The sequence below is a fragment of the Aspergillus japonicus genome (genome assembly GCF_003184785.1).
Source record: "Aspergillus japonicus CBS 114.51 unplaced genomic scaffold BO86scaffold_93, whole genome shotgun sequence".
NCBI classification, from domain to species: domain Eukaryota; kingdom Fungi; phylum Ascomycota; class Eurotiomycetes; order Eurotiales; family Aspergillaceae; genus Aspergillus; species Aspergillus japonicus.
In genome coordinates this window covers 1-27,526 of record NW_020291730.1, presented here as the reverse complement: position 1 = coordinate 27,526, position 27,526 = coordinate 1, and the positions used below count along the sequence as shown (strand labels likewise).

General features: G+C 53.7%; 10 protein-coding genes across 10 annotated transcripts; 3 read left to right on the top strand and 7 right to left on the bottom strand.

The window, feature by feature from the left end:
- Nucleotides 1–1,352: 1,352 nt before the first annotated feature.
- Nucleotides 1,353–3,175, bottom strand: glkA (glucokinase glkA). Its single transcript, XM_025667146.1, has 2 exons — nucleotides 2,761–3,175; nucleotides 1,353–2,691 (listed from the first exon to the last, which is right to left on the bottom strand). The coding sequence occupies exons 1-2, from the start codon at nucleotides 2,941–2,943 to the stop codon at nucleotides 1,369–1,371; spliced, it is 1,506 nt and encodes a 501-aa protein (XP_025522545.1). The 5' UTR covers nucleotides 2,944–3,175; the 3' UTR covers nucleotides 1,353–1,368.
- A 1,007-nt stretch (nucleotides 3,176–4,182) lies between these two features.
- On the top strand, nucleotides 4,183–5,640 carry BO86DRAFT_393263 (Mic19 family protein). Its single transcript, XM_025672977.1, has 4 exons — nucleotides 4,183–4,231; nucleotides 4,283–4,557; nucleotides 4,819–4,876; nucleotides 4,957–5,640. Exons 2-4 carry the CDS (start codon nucleotides 4,499–4,501, stop codon nucleotides 5,476–5,478), a joined length of 639 nt encoding a protein of 212 aa, XP_025522544.1. The 5' UTR covers nucleotides 4,183–4,231; nucleotides 4,283–4,498; the 3' UTR covers nucleotides 5,479–5,640.
- Nucleotides 5,641–5,898: 258 nt separating this feature from the next.
- Nucleotides 5,899–9,128, bottom strand: BO86DRAFT_348914 (ribonuclease P/MRP protein subunit POP1). The gene is made up of 2 exons (XM_025669337.1): nucleotides 8,557–9,128; nucleotides 5,899–8,458 (listed from the first exon to the last, which is right to left on the bottom strand). Exons 1-2 carry the CDS (start codon nucleotides 8,959–8,961, stop codon nucleotides 6,074–6,076), a joined length of 2,790 nt encoding a protein of 929 aa, XP_025522543.1. The 5' UTR covers nucleotides 8,962–9,128; the 3' UTR covers nucleotides 5,899–6,073.
- A 340-nt stretch (nucleotides 9,129–9,468) lies between these two features.
- BO86DRAFT_348911 (peroxiredoxin family protein) lies at nucleotides 9,469–10,385 on the bottom strand (the record flags this gene model as incomplete). Its single annotated transcript, XM_025669336.1, has 4 exons — nucleotides 9,469–9,676; nucleotides 9,736–9,879; nucleotides 9,932–10,208; nucleotides 10,336–10,385. The coding sequence occupies 4 exons, from the start codon at nucleotides 10,383–10,385 to the stop codon at nucleotides 9,641–9,643; spliced, it is 507 nt and encodes a 168-aa protein (XP_025522542.1). The 3' UTR covers nucleotides 9,469–9,640.
- A 1,777-nt stretch (nucleotides 10,386–12,162) lies between these two features.
- Nucleotides 12,163–15,131, bottom strand: BO86DRAFT_348910 (alpha/beta hydrolase). The gene is made up of 5 exons (XM_025669335.1): nucleotides 14,581–15,131; nucleotides 13,008–14,511; nucleotides 12,890–12,965; nucleotides 12,767–12,827; nucleotides 12,163–12,683 (listed from the first exon to the last, which is right to left on the bottom strand). The coding sequence occupies exons 1-5, from the start codon at nucleotides 14,821–14,823 to the stop codon at nucleotides 12,444–12,446; spliced, it is 2,124 nt and encodes a 707-aa protein (XP_025522541.1). The 5' UTR covers nucleotides 14,824–15,131; the 3' UTR covers nucleotides 12,163–12,443.
- Nucleotides 15,132–15,314: 183 nt separating this feature from the next.
- Nucleotides 15,315–16,808, top strand: BO86DRAFT_393259 (nuclear transport factor 2 family protein). The gene is made up of 2 exons (XM_025672976.1): nucleotides 15,315–15,684; nucleotides 16,188–16,808. Exons 1-2 carry the CDS (start codon nucleotides 15,605–15,607, stop codon nucleotides 16,579–16,581), a joined length of 474 nt encoding a protein of 157 aa, XP_025522540.1. The 5' UTR covers nucleotides 15,315–15,604; the 3' UTR covers nucleotides 16,582–16,808.
- A 1,284-nt stretch (nucleotides 16,809–18,092) lies between these two features.
- BO86DRAFT_325180 (serine/threonine-protein kinase) lies at nucleotides 18,093–22,119 on the top strand (the record flags this gene model as incomplete). The annotated part of the gene is made up of 5 exons (XM_025668513.1): nucleotides 18,093–18,691; nucleotides 18,744–19,472; nucleotides 19,538–21,453; nucleotides 21,513–21,821; nucleotides 21,887–22,119. 5 exons carry the CDS (start codon nucleotides 18,093–18,095, stop codon nucleotides 22,117–22,119), a joined length of 3,786 nt encoding a protein of 1,261 aa, XP_025522539.1.
- Nucleotides 22,120–22,188: 69 nt separating this feature from the next.
- BO86DRAFT_247463 (uncharacterized protein) lies at nucleotides 22,189–22,591 on the bottom strand. The gene has a single exon (XM_025667145.1). It carries the CDS (start codon nucleotides 22,551–22,553, stop codon nucleotides 22,257–22,259), a length of 297 nt encoding a protein of 98 aa, XP_025522538.1. The 5' UTR covers nucleotides 22,554–22,591; the 3' UTR covers nucleotides 22,189–22,256.
- A 1,124-nt stretch (nucleotides 22,592–23,715) lies between these two features.
- BO86DRAFT_247435 (uncharacterized protein) lies at nucleotides 23,716–24,656 on the bottom strand. Its single transcript, XM_025667144.1, has one exon. It carries the CDS (start codon nucleotides 24,340–24,342, stop codon nucleotides 23,758–23,760), a length of 585 nt encoding a protein of 194 aa, XP_025522537.1. The 5' UTR covers nucleotides 24,343–24,656; the 3' UTR covers nucleotides 23,716–23,757.
- Nucleotides 24,657–25,308: 652 nt separating this feature from the next.
- Nucleotides 25,309–27,156, bottom strand: BO86DRAFT_247433 (uncharacterized protein). Its single transcript, XM_025667143.1, has 4 exons — nucleotides 26,755–27,156; nucleotides 26,270–26,527; nucleotides 25,881–26,195; nucleotides 25,309–25,812 (listed from the first exon to the last, which is right to left on the bottom strand). The coding sequence occupies exons 1-4, from the start codon at nucleotides 26,878–26,880 to the stop codon at nucleotides 25,423–25,425; spliced, it is 1,089 nt and encodes a 362-aa protein (XP_025522536.1). The 5' UTR covers nucleotides 26,881–27,156; the 3' UTR covers nucleotides 25,309–25,422.
- Nucleotides 27,157–27,526: the final 370 nt, after the last annotated feature.

The following is a 27,526-nucleotide window of genomic DNA, read 5'->3' as shown; positions in this document are numbered from 1 at the left end:
TTGCATCCGGCTTGAAGCAGCCTTTCTCATCTCTCTTCTGTTACGCGGAGGAGTCAACTCGATCGACGACGTTTGGCGAGACATGGTCCCTGGAAGAACAAGAACACACACGCCCTCTCTGTGATATCCGTCGAATAGAGTCACGATATCACCAGCAAGATGTAGACGATTCTTGGCTTAGCATGGACCGATAAATCGAATTCACAGTGAGGTGAATGAGAGACGGTGCCGGGAGAACAACGAATGTGTTGAGGGAAGCAAAGCAAACAGTGCAGTACAAACACAGGCAATGTCAATCGAATGGAAAGAAAGGAACTGGCCAGACGAGATCACTGCCATAATCCCCCAGCAGGCCAACAGGCAGAACAAAGTCCCTCCCGAATTAGGAACCGGCTGTACCACCGGACCTTTTCCCTTTTTCCCTTTTTCCCTCTTCCCTTCCCTTCCTTTCCACCCTGACGGCGTTTGTCGTCATCAAAAGGAATGAATCCATCCACTGCCGACACGACGGCCAGGGAGCAATGACTGTAACCCATGCTGACTGTGGTGCCCATCCCTGCTGCATGCTCGTGTCCATTTCCAGAGGTCTTCTTTTGTATGGTCCCGGACCAGCTCACCACCCACACCCTCTGGCCTGGCGTGGCCTGGACTGGAAGAGGCAAGGAATCGGGGCTGAACGCATGCAGTGACAGGTGGGATTGGGATGGGTCACACAGGCTATGAAGAGTCATAACCAGCTGCATGGCATCGCCGTCCGTGTCTTCTGTGGTGGTGTCGTTCGGACATTCGGGCGGATATCTACTTCCGCGGTCCGGGCATAGAAGAGCAATCATTCCCCCAAGACAAGACAGGCCTGTAGTCGAGTGAATACATCCCCATCAGCCAGTCATGCGAAGATGAGGCTGTCAAGCTGAGAGGCTCTTCGCTCTTCCTCAGCCTGGAGGGTCATGCCCACAAAACTCCCATGCGGGCTTGATCACAATGTTTCCATCTGGACGAAGGGATATCCCTACCCCCAAACTATTGCGGCCTGATCAACGGAGCACAGCCAAACCTTACAGAGGACCACCGTACTAGCAAGAAAGGTAGAGCTTATTTGTTATTCCCAACCAGTAAACCTAGGATATATTCACAAGATGTGCCAATCAAACAGTTGTGCAACGCCGTAAAACATGATAGTGTATCCAGCACCGCCCTACTTCCCAGCCGCTCTGCCAACACCTGATCCATGCGGATTTTCAGCCATTGCCCTTGCGGGTCCGAGTCCAGACTCGACGTCAATGCCTGATATCCTAGCAAAAGGCCGCTCAATCCAACAATTGTTGAAGCAACATTGAAAAATCACCAAAAACATCGGATGCTCCTCCCTCACTGGCCACGCAGGCCGCTGGTGTTGGGCTTCTTGGCATCCTCTTTGCTGGCGACGAGAGCGATCAGAGCAGCACCCACACCACTGCCATCCTTGGAGATACCAATGCGGATCTTCTTGTTACCAGCCTCGCCAACCTCGGGGACCTCGCGGAGCGCATCCCGCATGTGACCCTCGAAATTGGGGTAGAACTCCACCAGACTGCCATCCACACCAATATCCACCAGATCCTCCGACTGCAGCTTGCCAGTGGAGTGGAGAACAGCCGCCAGAGGCACGGCAGCCAGACGAGCGGCACGCTTACCAATAGCATGTACCACAGTCTGGATGGCTTTGCAATCGTCGTTGCTGGGGTTCTCGATCTTCAGGTGATCCTTCAGGGCCGTCTTGATCTGATCCAGGTTCTCGGTCTTGTCGGCCTCCACCAAGCTCAACAAGCTAGTGTCAATGCCCCACTGGCGGAAGAGGGACGACTCCTTAGGAACCGAGACAGTCGACGATGCGCTAGACTTGAGGAAACCCAGGGACTCGTTGCCGTGCATGTCCAGCATGACACGGCGCAGGATCTCACCCAAGAACATACCCGAGACGCGCTTCTCGAACATCTGAATGCCAGGGTTGTTGCTGTCCGCGTCCAGCTGCTGGTCATAAACGGTGTTGGGGAGGACGCTGAGGTGGTTGTCGAAGCTACCCCATTCGGCGTTGATGATCATCTCCCCGGTAGATTTGTCGTACGAAGAGTGTTCGATGGTCTGCATTTTGGTGATGCGGTCGAGCTTCTCGACATAGGCTCCGTTGGTGCCCGTGCCGAAGATGGCGCCGAGGAAAGTACCCGTGGCACCAGGGGAGGTGTAAGAGCGAGCCATCAAGGTTCCCACGGTGTCGTTGACCAGGGCGGCCACACGCACGGGGAGATCCAGCTCATCAATGGCGCACTGCAGCAACGCGCAGACATCCTGACCCACGGCATCGGGGATGTCAAAGCCCTTGGTCCAGCGGATCAGAGTACCCTTGTTGATGCCCAGCTGACGAACGGGGAAACTGAAGGTGAAACCCAGGTCGAAGAGTTCCTCCTCGCAGTTGTCCTTCTTCTGGTTGCGACGGCGAATGTGTGCCTCAAAGTGCTCGTTGTGGTGAATGCGCAGGAACGACTCGATCTGACGTGCCAAGAACAGGAACAGATCCTTGGCGGTGCCGGAGGACATAGTCTCCCGAGGAATCATGATCTTAGACTGGGTCAAGGAAAAAGTGGTGTCTCCATGGAGGTCAATGGAGCACACGCGGAAGTTGGTTCCGCCAAGGTCTACAGCCAAATACAATCCCTGTCGTGTGTCTGGTCAGCTGGCGGGGTCCGGATCGATCCGGAGGGAAGAGGCGCCTGATTCTCTTACCTTTTCTGTGCCATTGGGTACAGAGGTGACGAAGGTTGGGATCTGGCTGAGAGTGGTGTGCTCCTGCGACAAGCCCTCGTCCATCTCGCGCACGTATTCTGTTACACCGCGACGCACCTCGTCGGCGGGGTAGTCAAACTGGCGGGCAATCCGCGCAGCCTCTTGGAGAACTGGGGAAGACATGATGATGATGATTTTGATGTGATGAAGGAAGGGAAGAGAAGAGGAGAGTGAGAGTGTCGCAAGGATGACGAGGACAAAGAAAATGGAGAGGATTTCCGGAAAGAGATAGTTTGGAGGGAGGAGGAGAGGCGGGGGAGGGGAAGGTAGTAGGCCGGAAGAGGAGATAGACTTGCGGAGAGAGAGGAAGGGGGGAGAGAGAGAGATGGAAGTATGGAGAGGAGGAGATGGATGAATGCTTAGACAGATGAAGAAAGGATTTCTGGAGCGAGAGAGAGAGAGAGGAGAAATGGAGCAGGTGGAGAGGGTAACAGCAAGATAATAAACGAGAGGGCAGAAGGACGGAGGAAAGAGAATAATACGGGAATAATGATACTATCCCATTTTCATGGCGGGGTCGATGAGGTCAGTCCGTCGCGGGGCGCCCAAGGAAGGAAAAAAAACCAACGACAGGGCCGGGTTCGCCGGTCATCGCCTGCGCCTGTCCAGTTCCCGAGTCCCCTTCCCGATTCTTACGGTAACTGTCCAGTAACTATTCAGTTCTGATTCAGTATTCATTATTCAACCGACCCGGTAGCGAGCACAGTCTCACGATTCCATGACGTACAGAAACCACGAGTGCTGGTGAGTGGTGGTGAATGCTGGTGAATGTTGGTGGGGGATTGGGTCGACCTTCACCGGTGAGGGCAAAAGAGGTTTAGTAGAGAAGGAAATGGAAGGGGCCCGATGGAGAACCTGAAGCCTTTCTGCCAAGTGAGTCTCACGATCGTGCGGTATTACTCGAGTATCCCGTCGGATCCTGAGTAATTTTCCCCTGATGATGAGACATGTGGCCTCCCACATCTCCAGATATGCCTCTGATCTGGGGCATATGGAGAGAATGAACTATACTATGTACGGAGTAGGTAACACGCGACGAAGGATTGGTTTCCCCCCCCCCCCCCCCTTTCCCCTGCAGAGTGCAGAGGCTGTCAAGAACAAGAACACCATCGATCATGCCAGCTGCATCTCGATGATCATCAGGACCCTGTCCACTGTAGACACAGACGTAACCTTAAAATAACAATGTTTCGGGGGGGAATTGATGGGTGGTAGCATCACCACTCACCACACGAGAAGATGGGATACGAGCAGGATCAGGCGACTTTGAATCCGTGCCGGATGCGGTATCAAGCCCCAGGCCACGAGATCAGGCACTAACTAGGCACCAAGAGCCAAGGCATCGAGGCAGAGGTATCTGATTGGACACCTCAGGCATTGAGTGTTGAGGCATCCAGGCATTCAGGCAAAAGTGAGAGCCCCCCAGGCACTAAGGCAGGAGCTATCCGTCACTGACTAATAGCACGTGACCATCCCCGGCGGAAGTCGGCTGGGAACGCAGAAGCATCAAGATGCAATCCCCTCCGCCGACAGTGGAATTGTCCCCGATCCGTGCATTCAGCGGCCATTCATTACCCTGCCTTCCTCCTGAACGTACCATCGGTCTTCGCGTGGCTCACGGGCTCAACCCATTCTTTTTGACGAATCCTCCCTAACACACCCCTCAATTCATCACATCATGGGCGCCGGCAGCTCCAAGCCCGAGGCCTCGGCCGGCTCGACACACGTTTTCACGAGGTACGTAAACCTCTAAGCTGAGGCAGCTCGCCTGCATCGTGCTTCTGTATATCTTCAACCTACACCTATGCGCGGAGCGAACAAGAATAGCTCAATTTCGCGGCCCAATGGGTTCGGGAGCCAAAAGTGACGAAATCGTCACGGCCCTTCCACCCGGGAAACAACATACCCCAACACCAACCCTGCAGTCTCATTCATGACTTCCAATGGCGCCTGAATCAACTCGAACCAAAGCGAAGCTGACCATAATCTCCAATCCAGCAACTCCCCCGTCCAATTCTCCTCCAACCTAGTTGAGTCCCTCCAGAACAACACCGAGGTACGTTTCAATCTCCCCCCCATCCCATTCACATTCTCAGAGGCCAATCATACTAACTCCTGCCTCCCCCCCAAAAAAAGACCGACTCCTCCCGCGCCAAAGCCCTCGAACTCCAGATCCAAGCGCGCGTCTCGGAAGAACTCGAACGCCTCCGCGCCCGCGAACAGCAGACCCTCGCGGAGATCGAGAAGCGCCTCGCCGAAGTCAAAGACACCGCCACCTCTCCCTCCACATCCTCCTCCACAGCCACCCCGAACCTCGCCTACCCCCCGGGCTCCCTGAACCTGGATGCGCCCCGCATCCCCTTCGCTGGCCGCGAGGCCACCCCCGCCGCCGCCGCCGCCCCGGAAGCCCAGAAGCCCATCAACCTGGACGTGTCGCGGGACTCGGTGAACTCGGAGATCGAGGAGCTGCGCGCCCGGCTCGAGGGCCGGCGGCGGTTGGCGCAGCTGGACGGGGAGGTGGAGAAGGCCCGGGCGGAGGTGGTGGGCTGTCTGCGGTTGAACGACCGGCGGCCGCTGAACTGCTGGAAGGAGGTCGAGAGCTTCAAGCGCGAGGTCGCGAAGATGGAGGAGGCGTTTGTGGATCGGATTGTTGGTTAGTCCCCAAAAATGGAGAGTCGATGTGCGTGCGGTTGCTTGGATTGAGAAAGAGATGGAGGGTGCATGTGCCCACCAACGTTTGTGTAAAGTGTGTGAGTGCTGTGTGAGTGCGTGTGTATGTGTTAGCTATGTTGTTCTTCATGAATAGATCCGATTCTTGTGCTTTTTTGCCTTGTGTCAAGATTGTGTACGCATCTGTTAAATTGGGCTTTATCTTGTGTGCTTGCTACATAGATTCAAGCAGTTGCTTGTCCGTTTACGGTAAGATACTTTATAAAGAGCGTGGCTTCGGCAGAATAGTTCTACCAATATACACAATAAGTTATCTTATGGACACTGTAGACTCCAACCGATATTCTATCAATATTTCGTGACATGGAACATACTTAAAAAACCTACGCAGGACACCCCAAACATCCGCCTAGAATCAACCTTTCCCACAGGATCATTGACATTCAACACCCACATCATCTCTAAATTCACTCTACAAACTGCCGAGCGGGCGGGGGGGTATCATGAAAAACCGAAACCCATCTACATACAACCAACATACAACCATGAACAGCATTACCTCCAACAAACATCCCCAGACCAGCTAAACAAGCTCCCAATACCCGAGTCGACCAACCAATTCCCCCGCAGACCGAACAATGCACATGTTCTTCTTCGCCTTCGCTTTGTCCTTGCTGGGGCCGGTGCTCTTCCGGACCTTGATGATCTGAATCGACCCGATCCCCGTTCCCTTGCCCTCCGCCAGGTTGTAGTTGCCCGTCGTGACGAACCCGATCAGATCATCCTCGGTGGGGAGCGAGAGATGGGTCTGGCGGTCATCGACGGTATCGGCGCAGGGGGCTATGAGTGATGCGGCGAGACGCTGTTGGGCGTCTTCTTTGCTTAGCGGCTTGCCACCGCCGGTAGTGGTCTTGGTGGGGGGCTGTTTGCTTTGATCGCTCTCCTTCGACGCGAGGGAGGTCCAGCGCTGTCTGAGGTCAGGGTCATTGGTGGGGAGACGGTAGATGCGGGCTCGGGGAGTCGGGGTGCCGCGGCTGACGAGGGAGATGCGAACTGTGGCGAGGGTGGCGTTGTCAACACTGACTGATCGATCACTCAGTGCGCGAGATGCTTGTGATGACGAGAGTTGGTGGATGTTCAGCGGCGGGAGGATTGTAGTAGCACCATCATCAGCAGCAGCATCATCCTTCATAGTGGCATCCGCCTCTTTGTCCGTGTGCTGCGCATCCTCGGCGGCCTTGGCTGGGCCCTGAACGAGTCTTTCCCAATCGCATGCCCAACCTCGACCGATTTCGCCTTTCTGACCATTGCGCAGATCCAGAGAGTCGAATTCAACTCGACGCCCCTTGGGCCGTCGCTCCCATGCCTTCTTCGCCTCCTCTCGCTCACGCAGACCCCATTCCCACCCGGCACGGGTTCCGGGGTAGTCGCCGGGGAACCAGGGTTCACCGGATTCAAATGCCAACTGTTGCTGCTCTTTGAGACCTCCGAATCGGGGGATGCCTCCGCTTGACAGAGGGTAGTACATCAGGCTGTACCAGACGGCGGGAACGCATTTCCAAGGGAGCAGGATCGTCCAGCTACCCGGAGCGTTGTTGTCCTTCGATTGCGCAGTCGATCGGCACGCAAGGACGATAACAGGGATCTGCGGATCCGTCTCCTTCGCTGGAGGAATTTCTCCCGGCCCAGCTGCTGAGCGTCGCCGGTTGATGGCCTTCTGGCTCGGCATCAGACGCGCAGCGGCCAGACGCGCACGGCGATCAAAAAGAGCCGGAGCCGTTTGGGTACGATCCGGGTGCCAGTCAGAGAGCAAAACCGCCAGATCCTGCATATCACCCTCGGATGTTGGAGGCTTCAACGTCTTTGGAGGGTGGCACAATCGGGGATCGGAGACAGAGAAGGCGAGCAGCGCTTCTCTCGGTAACGAAGCAGCATTGGACACCCCCAACAAGGAGCTCCAGGTAGCCTCCGGGCTATTCTGTGCGAAAGGCTTGCCATCAGCGACGACCGGTTTCAGGGAAGCGATCAACGCCTCCATTGACCCGGGGCCAGTGATTTCAATACTGCCAATCTCGAATCGAAGATCCTCGACCATGACAGGCGGGTTCTGCTGTTTCGAGATTACCAGCACCTCATTCCACAGCTGCAGGAAAGCCGACGGGTGAACACGGATCCAGAGCTTCTTGCGCTGCTGCTGCTGCTGCTTCGTCTTTTGTTTCCCAGCATCAGCATCAGCATCCAACATCTCCACGTCCCGGCCCTCACCACCCGCAGCCCCAGCAGCACACCACACCAACATAACCTCCGCAATTGGCCTCCTACTCTCCCCCTCACCTAGCGCAGCCTCAAACACCCAAGCCCGTAACCCTCTCTTCCCCTCCCTCCACTTCCTCCCCTTGACTCCCCAAGCACCCCGCCCCGCATCCCCATCAACCCCCAACCCCCTCAAAACAGCCTCCACCGCCGGCCCCGTGCCCTCCAACTGCAACGTCGCCATATAACTCAAATCCCACGCCACACAGCCCCTCATACCCCTCGCCCGATGCGTAGGCCGATAACTCTTCTCCGTCGGCGACAACGGCACGGCAAACCGCCACAACGGATCCAGCGAAGTAGTCATCTTCGCCCGCTTAGCATGAAACATATGGGTGGGCAACCAGGTCTTGCAGCGCTGACGTTTCCGGAACCGGGCCTCCGGCGGCGCGGGGCGCGAGAGTCGGTTCTTCTTGATCTTGGGCACGCGCGGGGCGATGTCGAACGCGTGCGGTTGCGCTCCTGCAGCTGCAGCATCCCCCTCCTTCAGTTGGTGTTTGAGGTCAGCCGCCCGCTGCGCCCGCCGCTGCACTCGTTTCGCCTGCGTCCGCCGGTTCAACCCTTGTAGGCGGCGCGCCGTCTCGAGACGGATGCGCATCTGTTCGGTGGGTTTGCGGGTGCGCGAGTTGACGGTCGGGGTGTTGTCTTCGAGCATCTGTGCCCCGCCACCAGAAATCCAGAATGGTTAGCCAAGAAACAGAACGTTTAGAAAACCCCAAAAGATGACCTCCTCCAAGAGGAGAAGGAACATACCTCTCGCCTCGCCCGCGCCCTCAACCGCCTCGGCACCCTCTTCACGTTATGGCTCGCCGTCCGCCGCCGCAACGCCCGCGGCACCTTCTGGAACGCCCGGCTCGTCAACGCCGCCCGCGACCGCTGCATCCCGGCCTCCAGCGACCGGATCTCGAACTCCCGGGCCTCGACGTACGCCGCGACGTCCAGCTCGCCGGAGACGGACAGGGCCGCGTCCGAGGTCTGCACGGCCAGGGTCCGGGCGTCGAAGGTTTTGGCGCGCTTGCGGGCGGCGGCCGCTGAGAAGCCGCTGTTGTTGTGGTGGTTGCTGTTGTTGCCATTGCGGTTGCTGGTGCTGTTGTTATTGTTTCTGCTCCCCGCCGCCACGGCCGCCGCCGTGCGCTTCGAGGGCGGATTGAGGGCCATCCGTATGATTTGGAAAGAGTCTGGGAAGGATTAGAGATTAAAGGTGACCGTCTCAGAGAAATGAGGAAAGGATTCAGGTGCAGGGGGTTTGGGTGAAGCTCTTTTATTTTTTTTTCTCCCTCTCCAATCCCTGCCTGGTCACTTTGTCAATGATAGATATAATGATGGAATGGGAACAAATCCATGATGCATGACCGGCACATGGAAAGGTTTAGCGCAAGTCACGCTCCCGCCGCGCCGGCCAAAACAGCCACACACACAAAAAGGCACCCACCAATGACAGCCACTGGAGGGGCTCACTCTTCAAACAACTTAATCTAAACGCTTGGGAGGTTTGGGCTTTAAATCATGTAGATCATTGCAAGCTAATTGTTTGCTTGGTATCGTCTCTACAAATTCTTGTACAGCTTCTGTGTACACCGGCCTGCTTGTTACGCCTTCTACGACGACCACTCAAAGACTCACTCTTTGACATCATTCACCCAAAGTTACAATGGATCAAGTTTTGATTTCATAGCATCGTAATGCGTTGAGATTCTTCAACTATCTAGTGGGAAATCTAGCTCTTTCTAATATGACTTTTAGTTTGCCTTAATTCCAGGTCATTATCCCACAAAGCTAAAGGTCAACGCCATCTATCAAGCCCATGCAACCTCTATAGTATTGGAAATTGGTGCATTTACAGGTTCTTAAGGATGGTCTCGGCGCTCGAGAACTGTGACAAACGTTAGTTATCATTTTCCTTATCCCACCGAATCAAGAAGCTCAACATACCTCGAGGTGGTTCTTGGCGGGCTCGCGCTTGGCGTAGGTGACCTTGCCGTGGTCGATGATGATGGCGTAGCGGCCAGTGCGGCCCTCCTCATCAGCCCAGCCGATGCTCTTGGAGAAACGGGCCTCGGGGTCGGAAAGGAAAAGCTGTGAACTGTCAGTTGAAGTTCAATGGAGCAGTGGAAGACGAAGAACTTACGAAATCATCACCAGTGACGTTGTTAGCCTTACCCCAGGCGCTCATGACGTAGGCATCGTTGTAGGCAAGGACGGCAACAACGTCGACACCCTTGGCCTTGAGCTCGGGGAGCTTCTCGGCGTACTCGGGGACGTGGCGAGCAGAGCAGACGGGGGTGAAAGCACCGGGGAGGGCGAAGAGGACGACCTTCTTGTCGGCCCACTCCTTGGAGGCGTTGTAGTTGATGGGGATACCGCAAGCCTGGATCTCCTTGCTCTCCTCAGCCCAGGGGATGTAGCTATCAAGCAGAGGCAAGTCAGTGGAATTGTTGTAATGTTGATAGCAGTGCAGTGGCAACGAAGAATTGCCAGAGATATTCGTGCAGGCGAGACCAGAAAGGGAATAGAAAAATAAGATAAACTTACGAGAAGACGACGTCGGAGGGGAAGCTGTCACCGGGGTTGAGGCCAGACATTGTGATGGATTGGTTTGTGTGTGGAAGGTGGGTTGAAGAGTAAAGTGAGAGAGTTGTTGATGAATTGGAAGAAGTGGGCTGGAGATTGGTTTAAGTACGTAAGAGAAAGGGGAAGAAGGAAGAGAGAACAGATGGAGGGAGGAACCCGTGGCGGGTTAATATATGCTGCTGGATGGATGGATGGTTCCTGCCGGAAGGCGTGCCTGTTGGCAGGCCAGCGAATTAACGCGACGATACGGCAGCGACGGCCCGTCTAAGGCGCCATAAGGTGATCCGAAGCAGAAAGATACCGAATCAATTGGATCCTTACAGTGAATACTGAAGGGGGGGTGTATTATCAAGAAAGACCGCCCGAGACTGAGCCTTGGGAGAGCCCCGCCAATTGCCCCTCCTCTCCACCGCCGATATCTCTGCTATCTAGACCGTCCTCCGTGACAAATCCACCTCCGTCCACTCCCTCAGCATCATTGTCTAGATCGGGATGCTGATTGATAACACTCAATTTTATACTCACTGCTCAGGGGCTCTACTACCGTATGACTCAGCTGACAATGTGCTCAACTCATCTTTGAGCCATACTGTGAATATCTCGGAGTCTCGACCGGGTTACAGGCCGAGTGGATAGTAAGTCTGATAGACAGTGCAGGCGGAACTTATTCCCCCACTCGGATCGTCTTCATGACACCTCAGACTGACTCTCAGATGCATTGACAGCACTATCTAAACCATGAGTTCCATTATCAGTTCATATGATAGTATCCGGTACCGAAACAACAATCAGAAACGTCCAACAGCTGAGTCTCGGTCGAACAAAACAACTACATATACCCGGATAAACCGACAAATTGCCACGGCAGTCTCACTCGGTAGACACCCCTTCACAACAAGAACACAGCCATCATCCTCCCAATACTAATCACAAAATCCAACTCTCGGACTGGCACCACCCTACCTAGTATCGCTCTCACCAGCTACCTCAGGTACCTATACAGAGTCCCAGACCCCGGCCCTGCAGGAGGCCGTTGAGACGATCCCACTACTCCCGAGAGGGCGCGCTCATTGGCGGACAGCCAAAATGGCGAGGACTGTGGATCTCCGAGGCGAATCTCAACCCAATCAACTACTGCCCACGGCGTTTGTTGCTGGATGGAATCTTCTACGGCTTGTCGGCTTTCTCACCGCCAAAGACCCGCCAACTACGTAACCAGCCCCGAGAACCTTGGGGCTTCCCTCCCCCTCCCCGCCACTATTCCGGATCAAAACACCCCTGGTTCCGAGGCAACGCTTGGTCTACCCATCACAAGGACTGTACTCCGTACCACCGAAAAAAATAGAAGAGAATTGGTTCCGTGGGTTAACAGGCATTTTTGTGTCATACTCGCCACGGAAGTCAATTGAGATTCTTTGCCGCAGGGAGGCTGATTCTGCGGGTCAGAAGGTACGAATCTGATAAGAAGTTTCGCTGCTTGCCGACGGTCCGTAGTAACGGTGGCTGCGAATACGCGATCTTTCGGGACTACCTGGACCCTTTGAATATGGTCAAGATCACTACGCAACGACTGATTGATTATGTAGAGCTTAGTGCTTGATGCTCGCTCATGCACAATAAACCGGGTCTCGGGCTTCACATCCCAGCCGATTGATTATCTAAGGCAGGTCGAAGTCCGGGGCAACTGTCTCCACTATGCTTATACAGCATCTGGGTTCTAGAAGGAAAGACATATCGCCACTGATATAATTAGGGACTCGTCTATACGTGCTTACACACAGCGCCCAGAACCACTAAGAAATCGTGTCTAGATGCAGGAACCCCGGGCCAAGATGAATCAATGGTGCCGATTTCGTCTTGAACGTTAAGATAGACCTACTATGCTTATGGGGCTATCACTACAAGCGTTGATGGATGTGCTTCCCAGGCAGAGCCAGCCTATTTACAGTGGCATATGTAAGCGAATGTACAGGGTCAAAGTGGTTTGACCATGGGGCCATGATAAACCAAGCGCGGTCTTCAGACCACCCGAATTTGAGCAACCATCCCAGCATAATCCAACATCAGATTCAGAAAGAGCTCAGTGGTGGAGCCCTCATGAAAGACCTCTCCTCCTGCGCCAGCGAGCGCAAAGCAGAGAGCAAGGACAGATCGGCAGCCGACAACCCGCTGCTTTGCTGCACTCCGGGAACATGGAAAGGCTTTTCTTCCACTTCACAGACCTTACCATGACTGGGGAGCTCGCCTGTCTGGAAGTATTCTCGGATCACCTTGGCCGAGCACAACGACGGACCGCTCAAGGTACAATGCTGCAGAACAAGACGTTGAGTATCAGTATGTTTGCCACCACTGTAGGTAAAATCATGACAACCAAAAAATCTAGGGCACTTACTCCCACTGAGTTCTGCTGTAGTACAACCGACCCGGGAAACTGCTTCGACATCGTGAATGCACTGCAAGAGTTCCGTTAGTTTTGCATCCTAACAGGCACAGAGAGAGAAAAGAGCGAACTGACTTCCGGAGAGGCGTGACTGGGTCGTAGGTGTTTCCCGCAAACAACAGCGGATGAGATGTGTTCCCGGCGATTGGGCCTTAGTAGAATACGTCAGATTTCGATAAACAATCCGAGTAACAAACAATGCGTCTACCCTCAAATTGCCATGCAGGCCTTGCCTTCCACTCGATGCAGGTGAAGCGGATCTCAGCCCAGATGTCCCCCACGGTCTTACTCTGGTTACGCAGCGTATGCCAGTAGTCCCTGAGCTTCTCCTTGTCGATCCCGCGAATATCCTGCCCATCGGAGCATAGGATGCCCATCTGCGCCTCATCGGTATTCTCCCCGGGAACCATACACGGCTTGGAACCAGAGGGATCACACGGGGGCGTCCGACGCCAGTCCTGGCGCTCCCGCTGCTTGTACTCCGCAAACGCGGAGCCATTCCCGTGAGTGAGGTCCGTCAGGAACCGCGCCACGCGCTCGAAGGACTCCATCGGCGTGTAGACCCCCTGCATGACCAACATCTTCACATCGCTGTAGGTGATAATGTCCGGGCCGCGGTCCCCAGACGCCGGGACCGCGACCGGGTTCGCTTTGAGGGTGGTCAGGAGGTTCTCGTAGCGATCGATCGTCGCCTGCAGACCCCCCTGCCCGGAGGCGAAGGAGCACACCTCCGGACCGACGGCGTTGCAGAGCTCGAAGAACGACAGCCACGCCACGTCCGCATCCTGCAGGTTCGTGAGCCAGCCGCCCGCGTAGTAGTCGTTGACGTCGCACACGCCATCGATCACCGCCCGGTGGATGCGATGGGGCTGCATCGCGGCGAACGTGGATCCCAGGACCGTCCCGTACGAGAACCCCCAGTACTGCAGCTTCTCCTGGCCCGGCACCCAGCGATTGCGCCGGAGGATCGCCTTTGCCTTTGCCTCTACCTCACTGCTGCCGACAACCCCCTCCAGCGAGCCCCTCTCGCCAAGAATTCTCGCCGTCTCGCGCTCTCGCCACTCGCCATGCCGCTCAATGAGCTCGACCATATCCGCAACCACAGTCGGGGTGTTCATGAACCGTCCTATCCAGTCGCCGCTCTCCGCTTCCTCATCCCCCTCCTCTCCTACCAGAGCACCCCCCAGCGACTGCGTACAAGTAAGCCCCAAGGCCCCATGCCGCGCCCACCGCGCATCAAACACCCCATCCGAACTCCCCAGAATCCCCTCCGCCTCGACCTGCATCTTCCACGCGCGCCGCGCGGCCGAGTCGCGGAAACACGAGAACGGCGGGGTGGTATTATTGACGCCGCGGGGATCGAAGCTGACCACGTCGAAAAACTTTCCTTCGTCTGGTGGTGGGTGCACACCCGGTGCGGCCGGCTGCGCCGACGCGTCCACCACGGTCTGGATGTGCCGCCCGCGCTTGAGGAGCATACTCACCCCGGAACCACCGGGCCCCCCGGGGTTCAGGAGGATCGGTCCGCCGTATCGCGGATCGGTGACGGGGACCTTGGCGGGGCGCCTGATCACGGCCAGTGCGATCTGCGCTGCTCCCCGGGTGTCGGTGCGGTTCCAGTCCATGGGGAGTGCGAGGCGGGCGCATTCGTGGCCGTCGAAGCAGGGGTGGTAGATGAGGTGCTTGGTGGGCGTGATCTGGTTTGGTTTGGTTAGCCCTGTGTCTCGTAAGGATGCGGATCGAACCAAAGTGTGGGGTATAGTTACTTGGTCCCAGCTGAAAGTACGGCTCTTATCGGCATGGGGAGAGCCATGATGGGGCTTGGTGCACTTCGGTCGGAGGAGGTCCAGGTGGAATTGGGACAGAGCCACGGCTCCGACTAGTAAGAGAAGGAGGGCATGGATGGCTCGTTTTGCGAATCGTGACGAGCTTGATGGCGATGGTGGGATGGGGAACTGAGGGATAGGAAGATAGTCGTTCGGTTTCCTCGAGGGATGATGCATCATCATGTGATGGAAAGGGTTGCCAGCCGGTTTTCTCGAGCAAAATACCCGCGCACTCAGATGTTAAAACAGGATAAATCTTCGTGTGTCATGGGCTGACATTTCGTTGCTAGCACAGAGTAATATATACGTCGACGGCGAGTAGTGTCCGGTCGTATGCGCTAGCCTATAGTTGCATCGCATCCATGCAGGCAGCAGTCCACGCTGTACCGACGGCCCCGTCCGCGCCTGCCGTGATTATATTTGAGCAACTCCTAGAAACTAAAATGCTTTGAATGATAATAAGTAACTAGATCTCTATTAGCTAAATGAAGTGACCGAATCCCGATCCTTGGAGTCTCTGGGTTCACTTTTGCCATTGAATTGAGGTTGATGCATGCTGATGCTACTATATAATTGCGTGATATATATTTGGCGGGCAGATAAGGCGGGCGGCAAGCAACAACCTTTCTACACGTAGATAATCACCATTTTACTACCTCATCTCACTTTGCAGAGCTAATCAGAACTCTACGGCCCTATCATCCATCTCTACGTAGTAGACCCGTCTACCCCAAACGAATTAGCAAGTTCACTAAACACCGACTAAAATCTGACATCCAGACCCAGCAAAACAAAGCCAGCCAACGTAGCACGATCACATGACCACAAGCGTCATCACGAGTCAACCACAACAAACCTCCTCCAGAAGTATAAGCAGTGCTCCTCATCAACCACGAATCTCTTATCCCAAGACATCCCAGCACAAAAAACACAAAAAAACAAGCTCATCAAACTACCAAAAATAATGGCCGACATCAAGCCACCATTCACCGAGGAATCTGCTCGCAAGAAGGTCAAAGCGGCCCAGAACCTGTGGAATTCCCAGTACGTTTGGTCCCAGCTGTCGGTAGGGCTCGAATTAATGATGCCCTTTGTTTTTGTTTCACCCTCGGGGGCTTCTTGTATAGTAGGCAAGATGCTGGCAAGATGCTTTTTCTGTGGTGAACCAAACGGTGTCATACCTGGGATCGCTCCACTCTTGTCAGAAGAACGCCCACGCAGGCATGAAGGGAGTCGCATCATCATGCATACATACACATTTGCTTTCCACCCCTTCCCCCTTGCTTGCGAAAATTGAGGGAGACTCATCCCACCCCTTCCATCTCTCTGCAGCCTGCCTCGTAGGGTTTGAGGCTTGCCCCTTCTCATCTTCTGCTTTTGCATCAGAGGATTTTCCTTCACTCTTGATCTTTACGTCAAGGGCAGCATCATCTTGCCAACCGAAACCCAAGATAATGTGCTTCAGACGAGAACTTTGCGCCCAACTTCATGCAAGAAACATTGCCTCAGCGTAGATACTAGTGTTCCTGTACTTACATACCGCCCAGAGACCCCGTCCGAGTCGCGCAGGCCTACACCCCAACCTGCATCTGGCGCAACCGCACCTCATTCTTCGCCGGAACCGCGGACATCGTCGAGTTCCTGACCGCAAAGTGGAAGCGCGAGCAGAGCTATCGCCTGCGGAAGGAGCTGTTCTCGTTCACGGACGACCGGATCGCCGTGCAGTTCTGGTACGAGTTCCAGGACGCGGACGATGGGCTGCGCTGGAAGCGCTGCTACGGGCTGGAGGACTGGACCTTCGACCGCGAGACGGGGAAGATGCGTAAGCGGATGATGAGTGGGAACGATGTCTTGATCGGGCCTGATGGGAATGGGGAGGGTAGGTGGTTTGTGGATGGGGTGGATGTTGAAGAGGCGGAGATAGGAGAGGAGCATTGGTAGTGACGCGGATATGCGCAGACGGCCCAGATTAGGTGATGTCTCAACGTCTTTATGAGATGTTATCTATACTGAGTAATATGATTGACCAGGGGGCTTGGATAGGCAACAGGGCCGATTACCCCCGCGGCCGCGAGCACGGATTTTGCATGCGCGATTGTTTCTTCTCGGAGCTGTCAGTAACCCCCCCAGCAGATTTGGCGGTGCACGTTCAGTCCATGCATGCAGTAGAACTCCGATTGGATGAGTGAAAGGGCGCCTGCTCGAAGGCGCATTACCCCTCATCTGGACGTAAATTCAAGAAAGCACAAGTTTCCCTATTGTAAGCTTCATAGCAGTATTATGAAGGAGGTGGAGCGACACAATTGGATTTATTGTTGGTATGTATCCCAGCGATGTTGTTATTCTCCAATCATGAGTTGGCACCCCTGGTTGTAGGGAACGAAGGGAGAGACCTCTGGAATGTGCAAGCAACTCCCAAATGAACACTCAGACTTTTCCTCCCCCCTCTTCGTCTGAAGTGAGCTCACTGGGAGTTCTGGAGGAATGACCAAATAATCAGTAGGGTGCGAATGGTGGGTGACCTCCAACTACTAGGTAGAGTGAGGCTTTCCACCGACGAAGATTCGACAGAACAACTCGCTATGCGCGAGTAACTCGTATCATAGAGTGACAGTAGACAACCCAGCGATCAAGCCACTTCGCCAAACTCAGCACTCAATATGCTGTGCAATACCTCCAGTGATCTCTTCAATTTAAGCCTCGAGAATTGGCCAGAGGCTGCATTCCACCCAGTTCTGCGGCAATACCAACCAATCAAGAAGAATCCACCATCAAACCAGACACAACCTATTGGTCATTCCACGGACTTTGCCTCTGCATGGTATGCTCCAGACCAAGTGAATAGGCCTGTGTTTGTTTGGCTTTTCCGGTGTTTCGAGTAATGTGCCCCGGGGGCATGCGCCTCAGCGAAAAGTTGGCTGGCACACACACATTGCAATGTATACTGTCGAGTGCCTGCCCTGTCTTCCCCCCCCCCAACATCATCATCGATGGTAACAACAGTCGTCACGCTGCACGCCCACTCACCCACTCACTTACCTACCGTTATCGCCGCCTGCATCATCGTCCGAAAGTCGCGTCGTGGTCGTCATCCCACATGTGCTACACGAGGTTTCGCTAGACGACAGTCGACCGGGAAATTTACCAACCAAACATTCGTACGCACGCGACACTCACCCACTTCGACCCGCTTGAATCACTCACAAGTCAGACACAGACGCCGACGTGATCAGTCCCCCAAGACCCCATCTTGCCGTCTCGAATACGTGACCTGAACACCTCGCGTCAGTCCGTGTCTCACTGTGCTTGAACTTCACACGCGCAAGTCAGGAGGATCTACCTTCCCCTGATCGACCAGATTGACGTCTCGGAGAATTACACTCAGAATCATATTGAAATGTCAATCCTGAGGCAGGTCATCTCGCAGTGCTAAATCGGGTACACGGGGGGAGATGGACGAGAATAATCAAATCTACCTGAGTCCTCAGATGATGCGGACCCCACTGATGGATGCTACAACAAGAATCAACAGATACCCAAGCCTTAGAGAAGACAAGGAGGAGCAGATGAAGCAAGGACGATACTACCAAGCTACCTCGCCAATGCCGATGTCGATTGTGACCAGTCCATTGTCGACCAAACCCGATGCGGAGATGAACTACGCGACCCCCGTGGCCGATTCACGGGCTGCAACAAACCGACACTCGACTATTTCGGCCACATCCACCGCCTCCAACAGAGGAAAGCGCAAAACGCATGTTGGACCATGGCAGTTAGGGAAGACTCTCGGGAGTGGCGCAAGTGGTCGGGTGAGATGGGCGAAGCATGCACTCACTGGTCAGACGGCAGCGATCAAGATCGTGTCGAAGAAGTCGGCAGCAATGACGCAGAGTGAGAGTATTGCGGGAATGGATCGGAAAGCAGGTCACTTTGGCGGAACTGGCATGCGGCATATTCCATCAGGACTGGAGAGAGAAGTGGTGATCATGAAGCTCATCGAGCATCCGAACGTGATCAGTCTATATGATGTCTGGGAGAATCGGGGCGAATTGTAGGTACAGCAAGTCTGCTTGTCTGCTTGATTGCTAACTTTCCTTCACCAGGTATCTCGTTCTGGAGTACGTCGAAGGAGGAGAGTTGTTCGAGTACGTGCAGAAGCATGGTCCATTACCGGAAGAAGAGGCAGTGCGATTATTCCGGCAGATCATCGCAGGCCTCGGCTACTGCCATCGGTTCAACATCTGCCATCGCGATCTCAAACCCGAGAATATCCTGCTAGACAGCTGGCATAATGTCAAACTGGCTGACTTCGGGATGGCCGCTCTTCAGCCCATGAATCAATGGCTGAATACGTCCTGTGGTAGTCCGCACTATGCTGCTCCGGAAATCATTTATGGCCGGAGGTATCGTGGGGATATGGCAGATATCTGGAGCTGCGGCATTATCTTGTATGCGCTATTAACTGGCTTCCTTCCCTTCGATGGAGGCGATCTGTCCAATACCCTGCGCCTGGTCAAAAAAGCAGAATTTGAAATACCGCCCGAAGTGAGTCTCGAGGCTACTGATCTCATCAGGCGGATCCTGCAGAAAAGACCCGAAGAACGAATTAACATGCAAGGAATATGGGCGCATCCTCTGTTGAAGAAATATGAGAAGCTCCACCAAGCGATGGCGAATCACTACGTGGGACCCGCTCCGCCCTTGTCCTTCGATGAGTGTGGTGAACCTATCACTCATAGACAGGACGTTGACCCTGATTTGTTAAGGAACCTTCAAACATTATGGCATGATGTTCACCAAGAGGTTCTGATCGAGAGAATTCTGTGTCCTGAGTAGGTCAATCCTTGGTATCATTACTTAGCAGTGACCCCTAGACTGACTTGTTATACAACTTCAGACCTACCCACGAGCGAATGTTTTACAATGCATTGGTCAAGTTCCGGAACGAGCAGCTGGAAAACTACCAAGGCCAAGCCCTGGAGTACTCTGCCAGCGACTATCATCATATATCGCGAGTGGAAGAGCGCAGTGCCTACAAACGAAACAGTCATGCCAAGTACCACTCCAGGAAACAATCCCAGGCGTCGGTCAAAGAGACAGGCATACGAACCAGAAGATCAATCAGAGAGCCGATGTCTTGTGCCACAGTAGAGAGTTATGATCCGTTCCGATCTCCAAAGCACAACATATCGCTGAAGGAGGCCGAATTTGCGCAAATCACGATCTACCGGAACGGCATCGACGAAGTCGAGACCTTGAAGAAACCCCCCGTGCCTCTAGTGCCAGAAACGGTGGCCCAGGAGTCATCATGCCAGGAAATAGACTGCCCTCCAAGCTCGCCGTTTATAGTGAGCCACAGAAAGAGACTGAAAGTCGCATCGATGAAGTCGTTTCAGTCCAGAGCCTCACAAGCGTCTCGACGAGCTCTGTATGGCACTCCGACGCCGCGATCGGCGAGTTACAAGCGTAACGTTTGTTTTCACCATGCTCGAAGTCGCTCCCAGGGATCAGTTTCGGTCAGGACGAAGACCGCGCGGGTTAGGACCCGGGAGATCAAAGCAAATTCCAGTGACGCGAGTTTGGTATCTGAGTTCGAAGACGATCCGTTTACAGATACTAATGGCAGTCCGACGCTTCCGGCTCAGCCAACCGTCGTTCGAAGTGCGGGTGTGACGATCAAGAATTGCCCTCAAATGAAGAAGCTGCGAACTACTGACTTCACTTGGAAGGAGGATGCGCGGAAGGTGTCCCACGAGCTGAGCCAAATCTGTGAGGAAGCTTTCAACGGTAGTTCACTTTCCACCGCGTGCACGAATACGAGCACTTGCATTGGATCGGAAACCCCTGCAACCTCAGTGTCCATGACCAGCCCTGAAGCCTCGGAACAAACAATAAAGTCGAAGACGTCCAACAGTCGGCCAAAGCCACTGCCTCCCGTCTCATCACCAAAGCCCTACACAGTTGCAGAGTTAGCTGAAACTCGACGTAGGCTGATCGAGCACTCTACTAAGGGCGGGAATGAAGATATTCCTGGTTACTTAGTCGCCGTAATAGGCCACCTCGATAGGCTGATTGAGCAGGATGAACTTCGACAACGTGACAGACCCGAATCAGCACGTCCCATTTCTACTGCTTCTGCTGACACCTTCGGCCGGCCTCCGAACCAAACTGGGCACCACAGCAAACGCAACAGCGTCATAGTCCCCTCCGACGGCCAAAGAACGGCTGCTCCTCAGCCAAAAAATGTCGACTACGCTGCTAGCCGTACAAGCCGGGACGGCAAGCGGACAATACGCATGGTGCCTCAGAGCTCAGTCCAGTCAATTGAACCGTCCAGGCACCTACCGGTTCAAAAGAGCCAAGCCGTACTTCCACAGGAAACACGGCAGTCACTTGATGGATATAAGATGACCCCTGACAATGATCAGGGGTCCCTACCTACCAGACGATTTGCCTCCGTGAATTCTCGTCACAGCCGCATCCCCTGCGAGCTGGATCCTATCGCGGAGAATCCTGGATCGCCTAGGCGCAACGCCACTCGAACATCAGACAACAGGAAATGGTCCTGGCTCCCCAACAAGTACAACACCTCTAACATCGAAAAGGGGTCCAGACACTCGGCACATATCCGTCCGATACAACCCAGCTCAGAAACCGTGATACGACATGAGGTCCATCCGCCAACGGATCTCTTCGCGACACATGGCGAATCCAGCTCGACTGAGAAGCAGTCACCCTCCAAAGCGAAGACAGGATTTTTTAGAAGACTGATTAACCGGCGAACAAGCAAAAGTGCACAGAGCCGGGAATCAGGTGAGTTTTCTTGCCCTCAACGCTCCATAGCTCTTGCTGACAGCAGTTAACAGCCATAGAACCCGAAAGCGTAGAAACAGACCAGTTGCTGGAACAGCCCCAGCAGCCTGAGCACACTTTTGATGCCAGTGACAGCAACAGCAAGGCCCTCCCAGACAGGCCGCCCAATCCAGGCAGAAGCCAAAACTGGTTTGCCCGAGTGTTCCACTTCAAGCCCGCGACTCGAGTCGTGGCACTCAACACGTCCACCACGAAAGCTCGAAAGGACGTTCACAGAATCCTCAGGGATTGGAAGAAATATGGCATGCAGGATGTCCACCTCGACCGTGATAGACGTGTCATTTATGCTACCGTCGGTGAAGCGAACTGTAAGTTGACTCAAACCGTATCCTGGCCTCGATGGAGTTGGACTAATCTGGCGACGCCCATACAGTCCTCCGCCTCCGACCTGTCCAATTTTCCGCTGAATTCTGCACCTATCTCGAACACGGCCGACAAGAGAACCTCAGTCTTGTCCGCTTCAGACAAGAAAGGGGAGCAGCGTCCTCCTTCAACAAAGTTGTTGACGCACTCTCCATGGTCATGGAGCAACGCAATATGCTCGTGGAAGACCCGGCCCGAGCGAAGGAGATGATTCGGATTCTGGACGCTTTCCCAGAATCTTAGTCTCCAAAAAAATTCTCTAACTTTCCCCACACTTCTCCTAAAACACGCTTCATACTAAATCTTATTCTATTCCAACCCTTCAAGCCCTTACTTCTATTCACTTTGAGCAACGATTTCAGTTCCCACAAAACCAGGAGTCACTTTGTCTCCTTAGCCCTCAGGCCGCCGCCATGCATCCTAAAGACCATAGTTTTCAGCTTGCCGGCCAGGACCCGGTGTTCAGGTTTCCCCTTTGGCCGTTCGTTGCTCCTGGAATACTCCCATGTTAACACCTTGAGTGAGCGAATCTGTCTTGATTTCCTTTGTATCTCTTCTCTTCTCTTCTCTTTCAGCTTCCACTGCATCCACGTTTTCACTGTGAATTTACCACAGGGATTTTTTGATACTGATACTGATACTGATACTACCCCAATTGCAAGTGTACCGTAACTCATACCTTCTTCATGTCTCCCCTTTTTTCAACCTGAATCTAGCGTACTCTGTTCTTCCTTGTCGAATAAACTCTCCTGAATCCCAGCTTGTCGTTTCTTAAGCACTCGATTACCTTAATTCTCAATCGAACTCCTTTATTTTCAAGGAGCCCCGCCCATCTCTGAACAAGATGCGCCAAAGACATCCTCGACCCATGCACCCTTCCCTCAAAAGCACGCCCCGCCCAGAGTATCATCAAACCGGCAGAGAAGGAGAGCCCTCCCCCCTCCCCCGCTTCTCCAAGAAGCATAACATAACATCACCCCATCACCCATCACCATCTAGGCGAGACCCCCTAAGCTGTACACTACCTGATGCATTACCCTACCCTCCCCCTCGCGCAAGGGAAGGCTCTTACTAGGTAGTAGGACGGGACGAGGGCTGTCCCCGGCTGGCACGACGAAGACAGGCCCCCAACCGTCGCCCCCCTCCCCAAGCAAGAAAAAGATCAGCCTATACCACCCATGCACCCTGCACTATCTCAACCACCATTCCACCCCCACCAACTGCAGCCTCAAGCCGAGCGATCCCATACCGCGTTCGCCAGACTTCTTCCCCTCTTTCTAGCTAGCTAGCTAGCTAAGACAGTTAGTTATACCCCCGCCCCCACGGAAAGAACAGAATCCCCTTCCCCATGCTGCACAAAGTCAAAGTCCAAGTCGAAGGAAAGCTAAGCTGAAAAGAAACTGGGAAGTGGTGACGGCGGGTAGGGAAGCACGCGGGGAAGGGCCGATATTCTGACGGGAGGATATTAACATGTGAACAAGTAATTTTCCAGTACACCCGTTGCCGGGTTGAGCAGGCAGGCAGGCAGACAGGCAGGAGGTACAATACCCAAGTGGAAGTTCGGGTACGGGGATGGTTGTTGTCCGTGTATAAATTAGATGAAGGTAGTCTGGGGCAGGCAGCTGCGGCCAGAAGAGATAAGTCCAGGGGAGGAAGTCACGAGAGAGAGATCAGAATTTGGGGGGGGGGGGGGGATTTGCCATGTCCAGCTGTATAGGCAAAAAGCTTCTGCTGGCCTCGAACCTGACCTACGACTGCTCCTACTCTTCAAAGCGTATCTGAATTTTCGGCTAATGTTCACTTACCTGCGCATCGCTCTCAGACCCGTTCTCACAGCCACTGAAACATTACTTCCACTGAGCACGGACAATAAAAAACTCATTACTCGATACAGCAGCCACCACGGCAGTAAAGAATAGAGAATTTATCCATTCCAGAATCTAACGAAAGAAAAGTATCCGTAGTACCAGAACCATAGATCGATGAATAGAGGTAAATAAATAGGCATAAGCATCTGGGAACGGAGAACTCGAAGAAAGGGGAAATAAACAAGATGCACAAATGCTGGATCGAATGGAACATGCACTGAAAATTCAAGGCACGCATGATTGCGAATTCATAAAGTCGGATAAAATGTTGATCAGACAGCCTCCCAAGTGATATAGAAAAGGAAAGGAACAAAAGTAAAGGAAACCAATGCGGCGATGATAAGCTACAACCAAGCAAAAAACATAGAGCCTCCTTTTTAGCGCGATATGAACTTCCGGGTGAGACAAACAGTGGAAGTAACACGATTGCAAGCCAACCAAGCAGATGTCGACCATAAAAAAAAAGCGCATCATCAGATAGCCACCCGAAAAAGAAAAGAGAGGAAAAGAAAACAGAGACGCGTCGATAAGATAGATAATGGGACAATTTGAATCGACACAGAAAATGAGACAGACACCACGGCTGAAATAAATTCATCACTCATGCGCCGGGAAAAGAAGTCGAAGGACAAGCGAGCAGAAATCCGCATTTTGAAGTCGGATCGTAGTGTGATGGATGGCGAATGAAAGGCATCGGAATCTTCTTTCTGGCCATGGACAAACACGAGTGGTAAGCAAGAAAAATGGGCACAGGAAACCCGCGATTGGCATCTGCCACATCAGTTCACATATTGTCGAACTGATGATATCATACCACTCCGTAACCTCTTTCCAGAGCAACCGACTTGCAAAGCGCGAGTATTTCGTAAATGCAAGGGGCATCAAATTGCACCCGTATACGAATGGAACTCGTAAAGCTGATAATGGAAAAATCATTAATAGTTTACCCTGAGTACTGTATAAAGCCGTGGGTTTGTCTTGGATAGAAAATAATGGCATGGCGAAGAAATATGTGCGAGGTTTTGACTGTGAAGGCACAGCACGAGTCGACTTGAGCCGCAATATTGACAAAACGCACATGCCGTCTACCGCACATGATAATCAACCAAAGACAGACATTCTCGTAGTCAAATCATGCAGCTCATAAAACTCTTGCGTCTCGTTTCCATGGCCTCGTCGTCGGAGCAAATGGTTGTTAAGAGTAATCATCACTGCAAATCACTCCCATGTTGCGCAAACGGCGTTGTTTCACCGCCTCTGCTTCCTTCAAATCCGAGGCGGACTGTTTGTTGAGAAGGATCACCGGCAATCCGAGGTCACGATTTCGTGCAGCATCATCGTTATCCATAGCGTCAATCAGAAAGAAGAGTTTGTTCACAGATTGCACATGTCGTTGCTTTTCTTTTCTTGCGTCATACTTCTCGTCTCGTCACCCGCCTAAGAAACAGTAATGAAGGCCGCTACCGAATCAGCGCACGGGGTAACAAGCCGTTGGCCGTGCCATGTGGAAGAATGTGTGACCAGCACACGAACCTGGCGCATCCATCAATAACCAACACAAGCGACAATTTCCGCCCCAACTTCCACCCTCGACTCTCTCCTCCACGCGGCAACAAGTTTTGCATGTGACTCTTCCAGTACGTGATCACATGCGCACTTAGATTGTCGGGGCAGATGTTTATTGGTTCAGACCCCGACGGTTCAATGCATTAAGCATATCACTATCGGTGCTGGAGCGACCCTGGCTGTCGCCTGGGTTCAGCATGTCACGCACATTGAGTCCTCCACGAGTCGAACCACCCGGCGTGGAAGTGGGCGGAGGGGTCATTGCGCCCTGAGCAGAATGCATGGGAGGGTAGGGCGAACCGTGGGGCGAAGACGTATGGCGGCCATCGTAGGGGTAACTTTGTGGAGAAGAGCGGCGATCATGCTGCGGAGGGGGGTAGTAGGGACTGGGGGCATTGTGCGTTTGGTATCCTGATGCTGAGGTTGAAGGTATTACCGGAGCCAAGTTTGTAGGATCGGGATAGTCGTAACCAGAGCCAGAGCCTCGACGGCCACCAGTTCTCTGCGAATCGATGATGATCAGTCCTGATTGTAACATAAACTAACAAACAGAGGGACTTGGTGACTCACGTGCTCCGGCGCATTGGTTGATGCAAGGGGGGGAGCGGCACCCGGATAGTTGTACATTCCTTGAGGTGGTGGAAGAGTCGGGTCGGCTTGAGGTTGCTGTTGAGGCGGGAGCGGCTGACCATGCGCTCCATATAGCATGACGGGAGGGCCGCCAGCTCTCTGGTTTTGCGGATTGCGCAGGTGTGGATACGCAGCATGGGCGGGGACGAAGGCTTGCGCCTGCGATGAGACAGGGGTAAACATGCACTCTTGGTTGAACCGGATACAGTTGCTACAGCGCCCATCTTGAGAGCTTTCAAATCCCGAACAACGAATCTACAAATCCCGCAGAATTCGTGTTAGCCCACACTGTCGGAAAGTAAAACCGGTAATTTCCCCAATGAACATACCTTCCGTCTCCGACAGTAACGGCAAGCAATGGCAGTCCGCTGACGCGGGGCGGCAGCTTGATAGACTACCTGAGGTTGTGGTGGGGGCGGCTGTGCATAGACGTCTGGGCGATAGGGACCAGAAGGCGGAGGAGGAAGACGGTATGGGTCTTGCGGGCCCTGAACGTGGGGATGGATAGCAGCCATGTTTGGATACTGCGGCGGGGGATGCGGATATTGGTGATCGGCCGACGGAGGAGGGTAGGAAGCCGGAGGATACTGCAGCGAAGGAATCATTGTTAGTAGGGATTGGGTGAAGGGGCAATGACTCAATGGAAGTCTCCTAGGACTGGAAGATCGAGTGACAGGAGAGGGAAAGACCCGGAGATCGAGTGGTGGAAAGATAGGCAAAGCGAAGGCCGCAACGAACAGCATCCCCACCACCGGCCTTCCTCCTTCCCCAAAACATTCATAGAACCGCTATTATCAAACAAGACTAGACATACCGGGTATTGAGAAGCTGGCGGATAGTGCGCCGGAGGGTTGTCCTCGGGTTGACTAGTGTTCCACTGAGGTGGTGGATACTGACCCTGTCGATTAGGGTCGCTGAGATCGTGGGGGTTGGTGGACATTTGTAAAGACGAGTGAGCGAGGACTGTTGCTTTAAAACGACGGAACGAGGATGGGGGGAGACGAGAGGACAAATGCAGGATGATGTGAGTCGACAGTCACGTCCCGCGGGTCGTTTTGGCCAAGGATAAGCAGGCAGCAGGGGTGTTCTTCCTTCAGAAGTGGAGGAGGGGGGTGTGAACTGTGGTAGTGGCTGTCGTATGTATGTATGGGCAGGTTGTATGTATGTAAGACTGGAAAGAGGACTGCCAGGACGGTATGTATGTAAGTAATGGCAGTAAGCAGTATGTAAGTACGTAAGAAGAACAACAGTCACAGCACCAGTATGTACGGGAGGACAGAATGGATGTGAGTGTAAGAGGATAAGTGTGTGTACGCGTGTGAAGGAATAGTGCAGTTGTGTGTGAGAGCGTGTGTGTGTGGTGTAAAGTGACCAGGATGTCAATGCGGAGTCGAAGCCGGCCAGATAGTAGGTCAAATCAAAAACAGTTCCAGCTCCCGTCGGGTGATTTACGAAGCTAGCATAGCATAGCCTCGTGGTCACGCTGAACCGGATGGGGGTGTGTGCGAAGGCAAAGAAAGAATTAAAAAAGAATCAAGGATCTAATCCGCACCTGGTCGAGAACCAACGGGGAAGGGGAGTAGGGG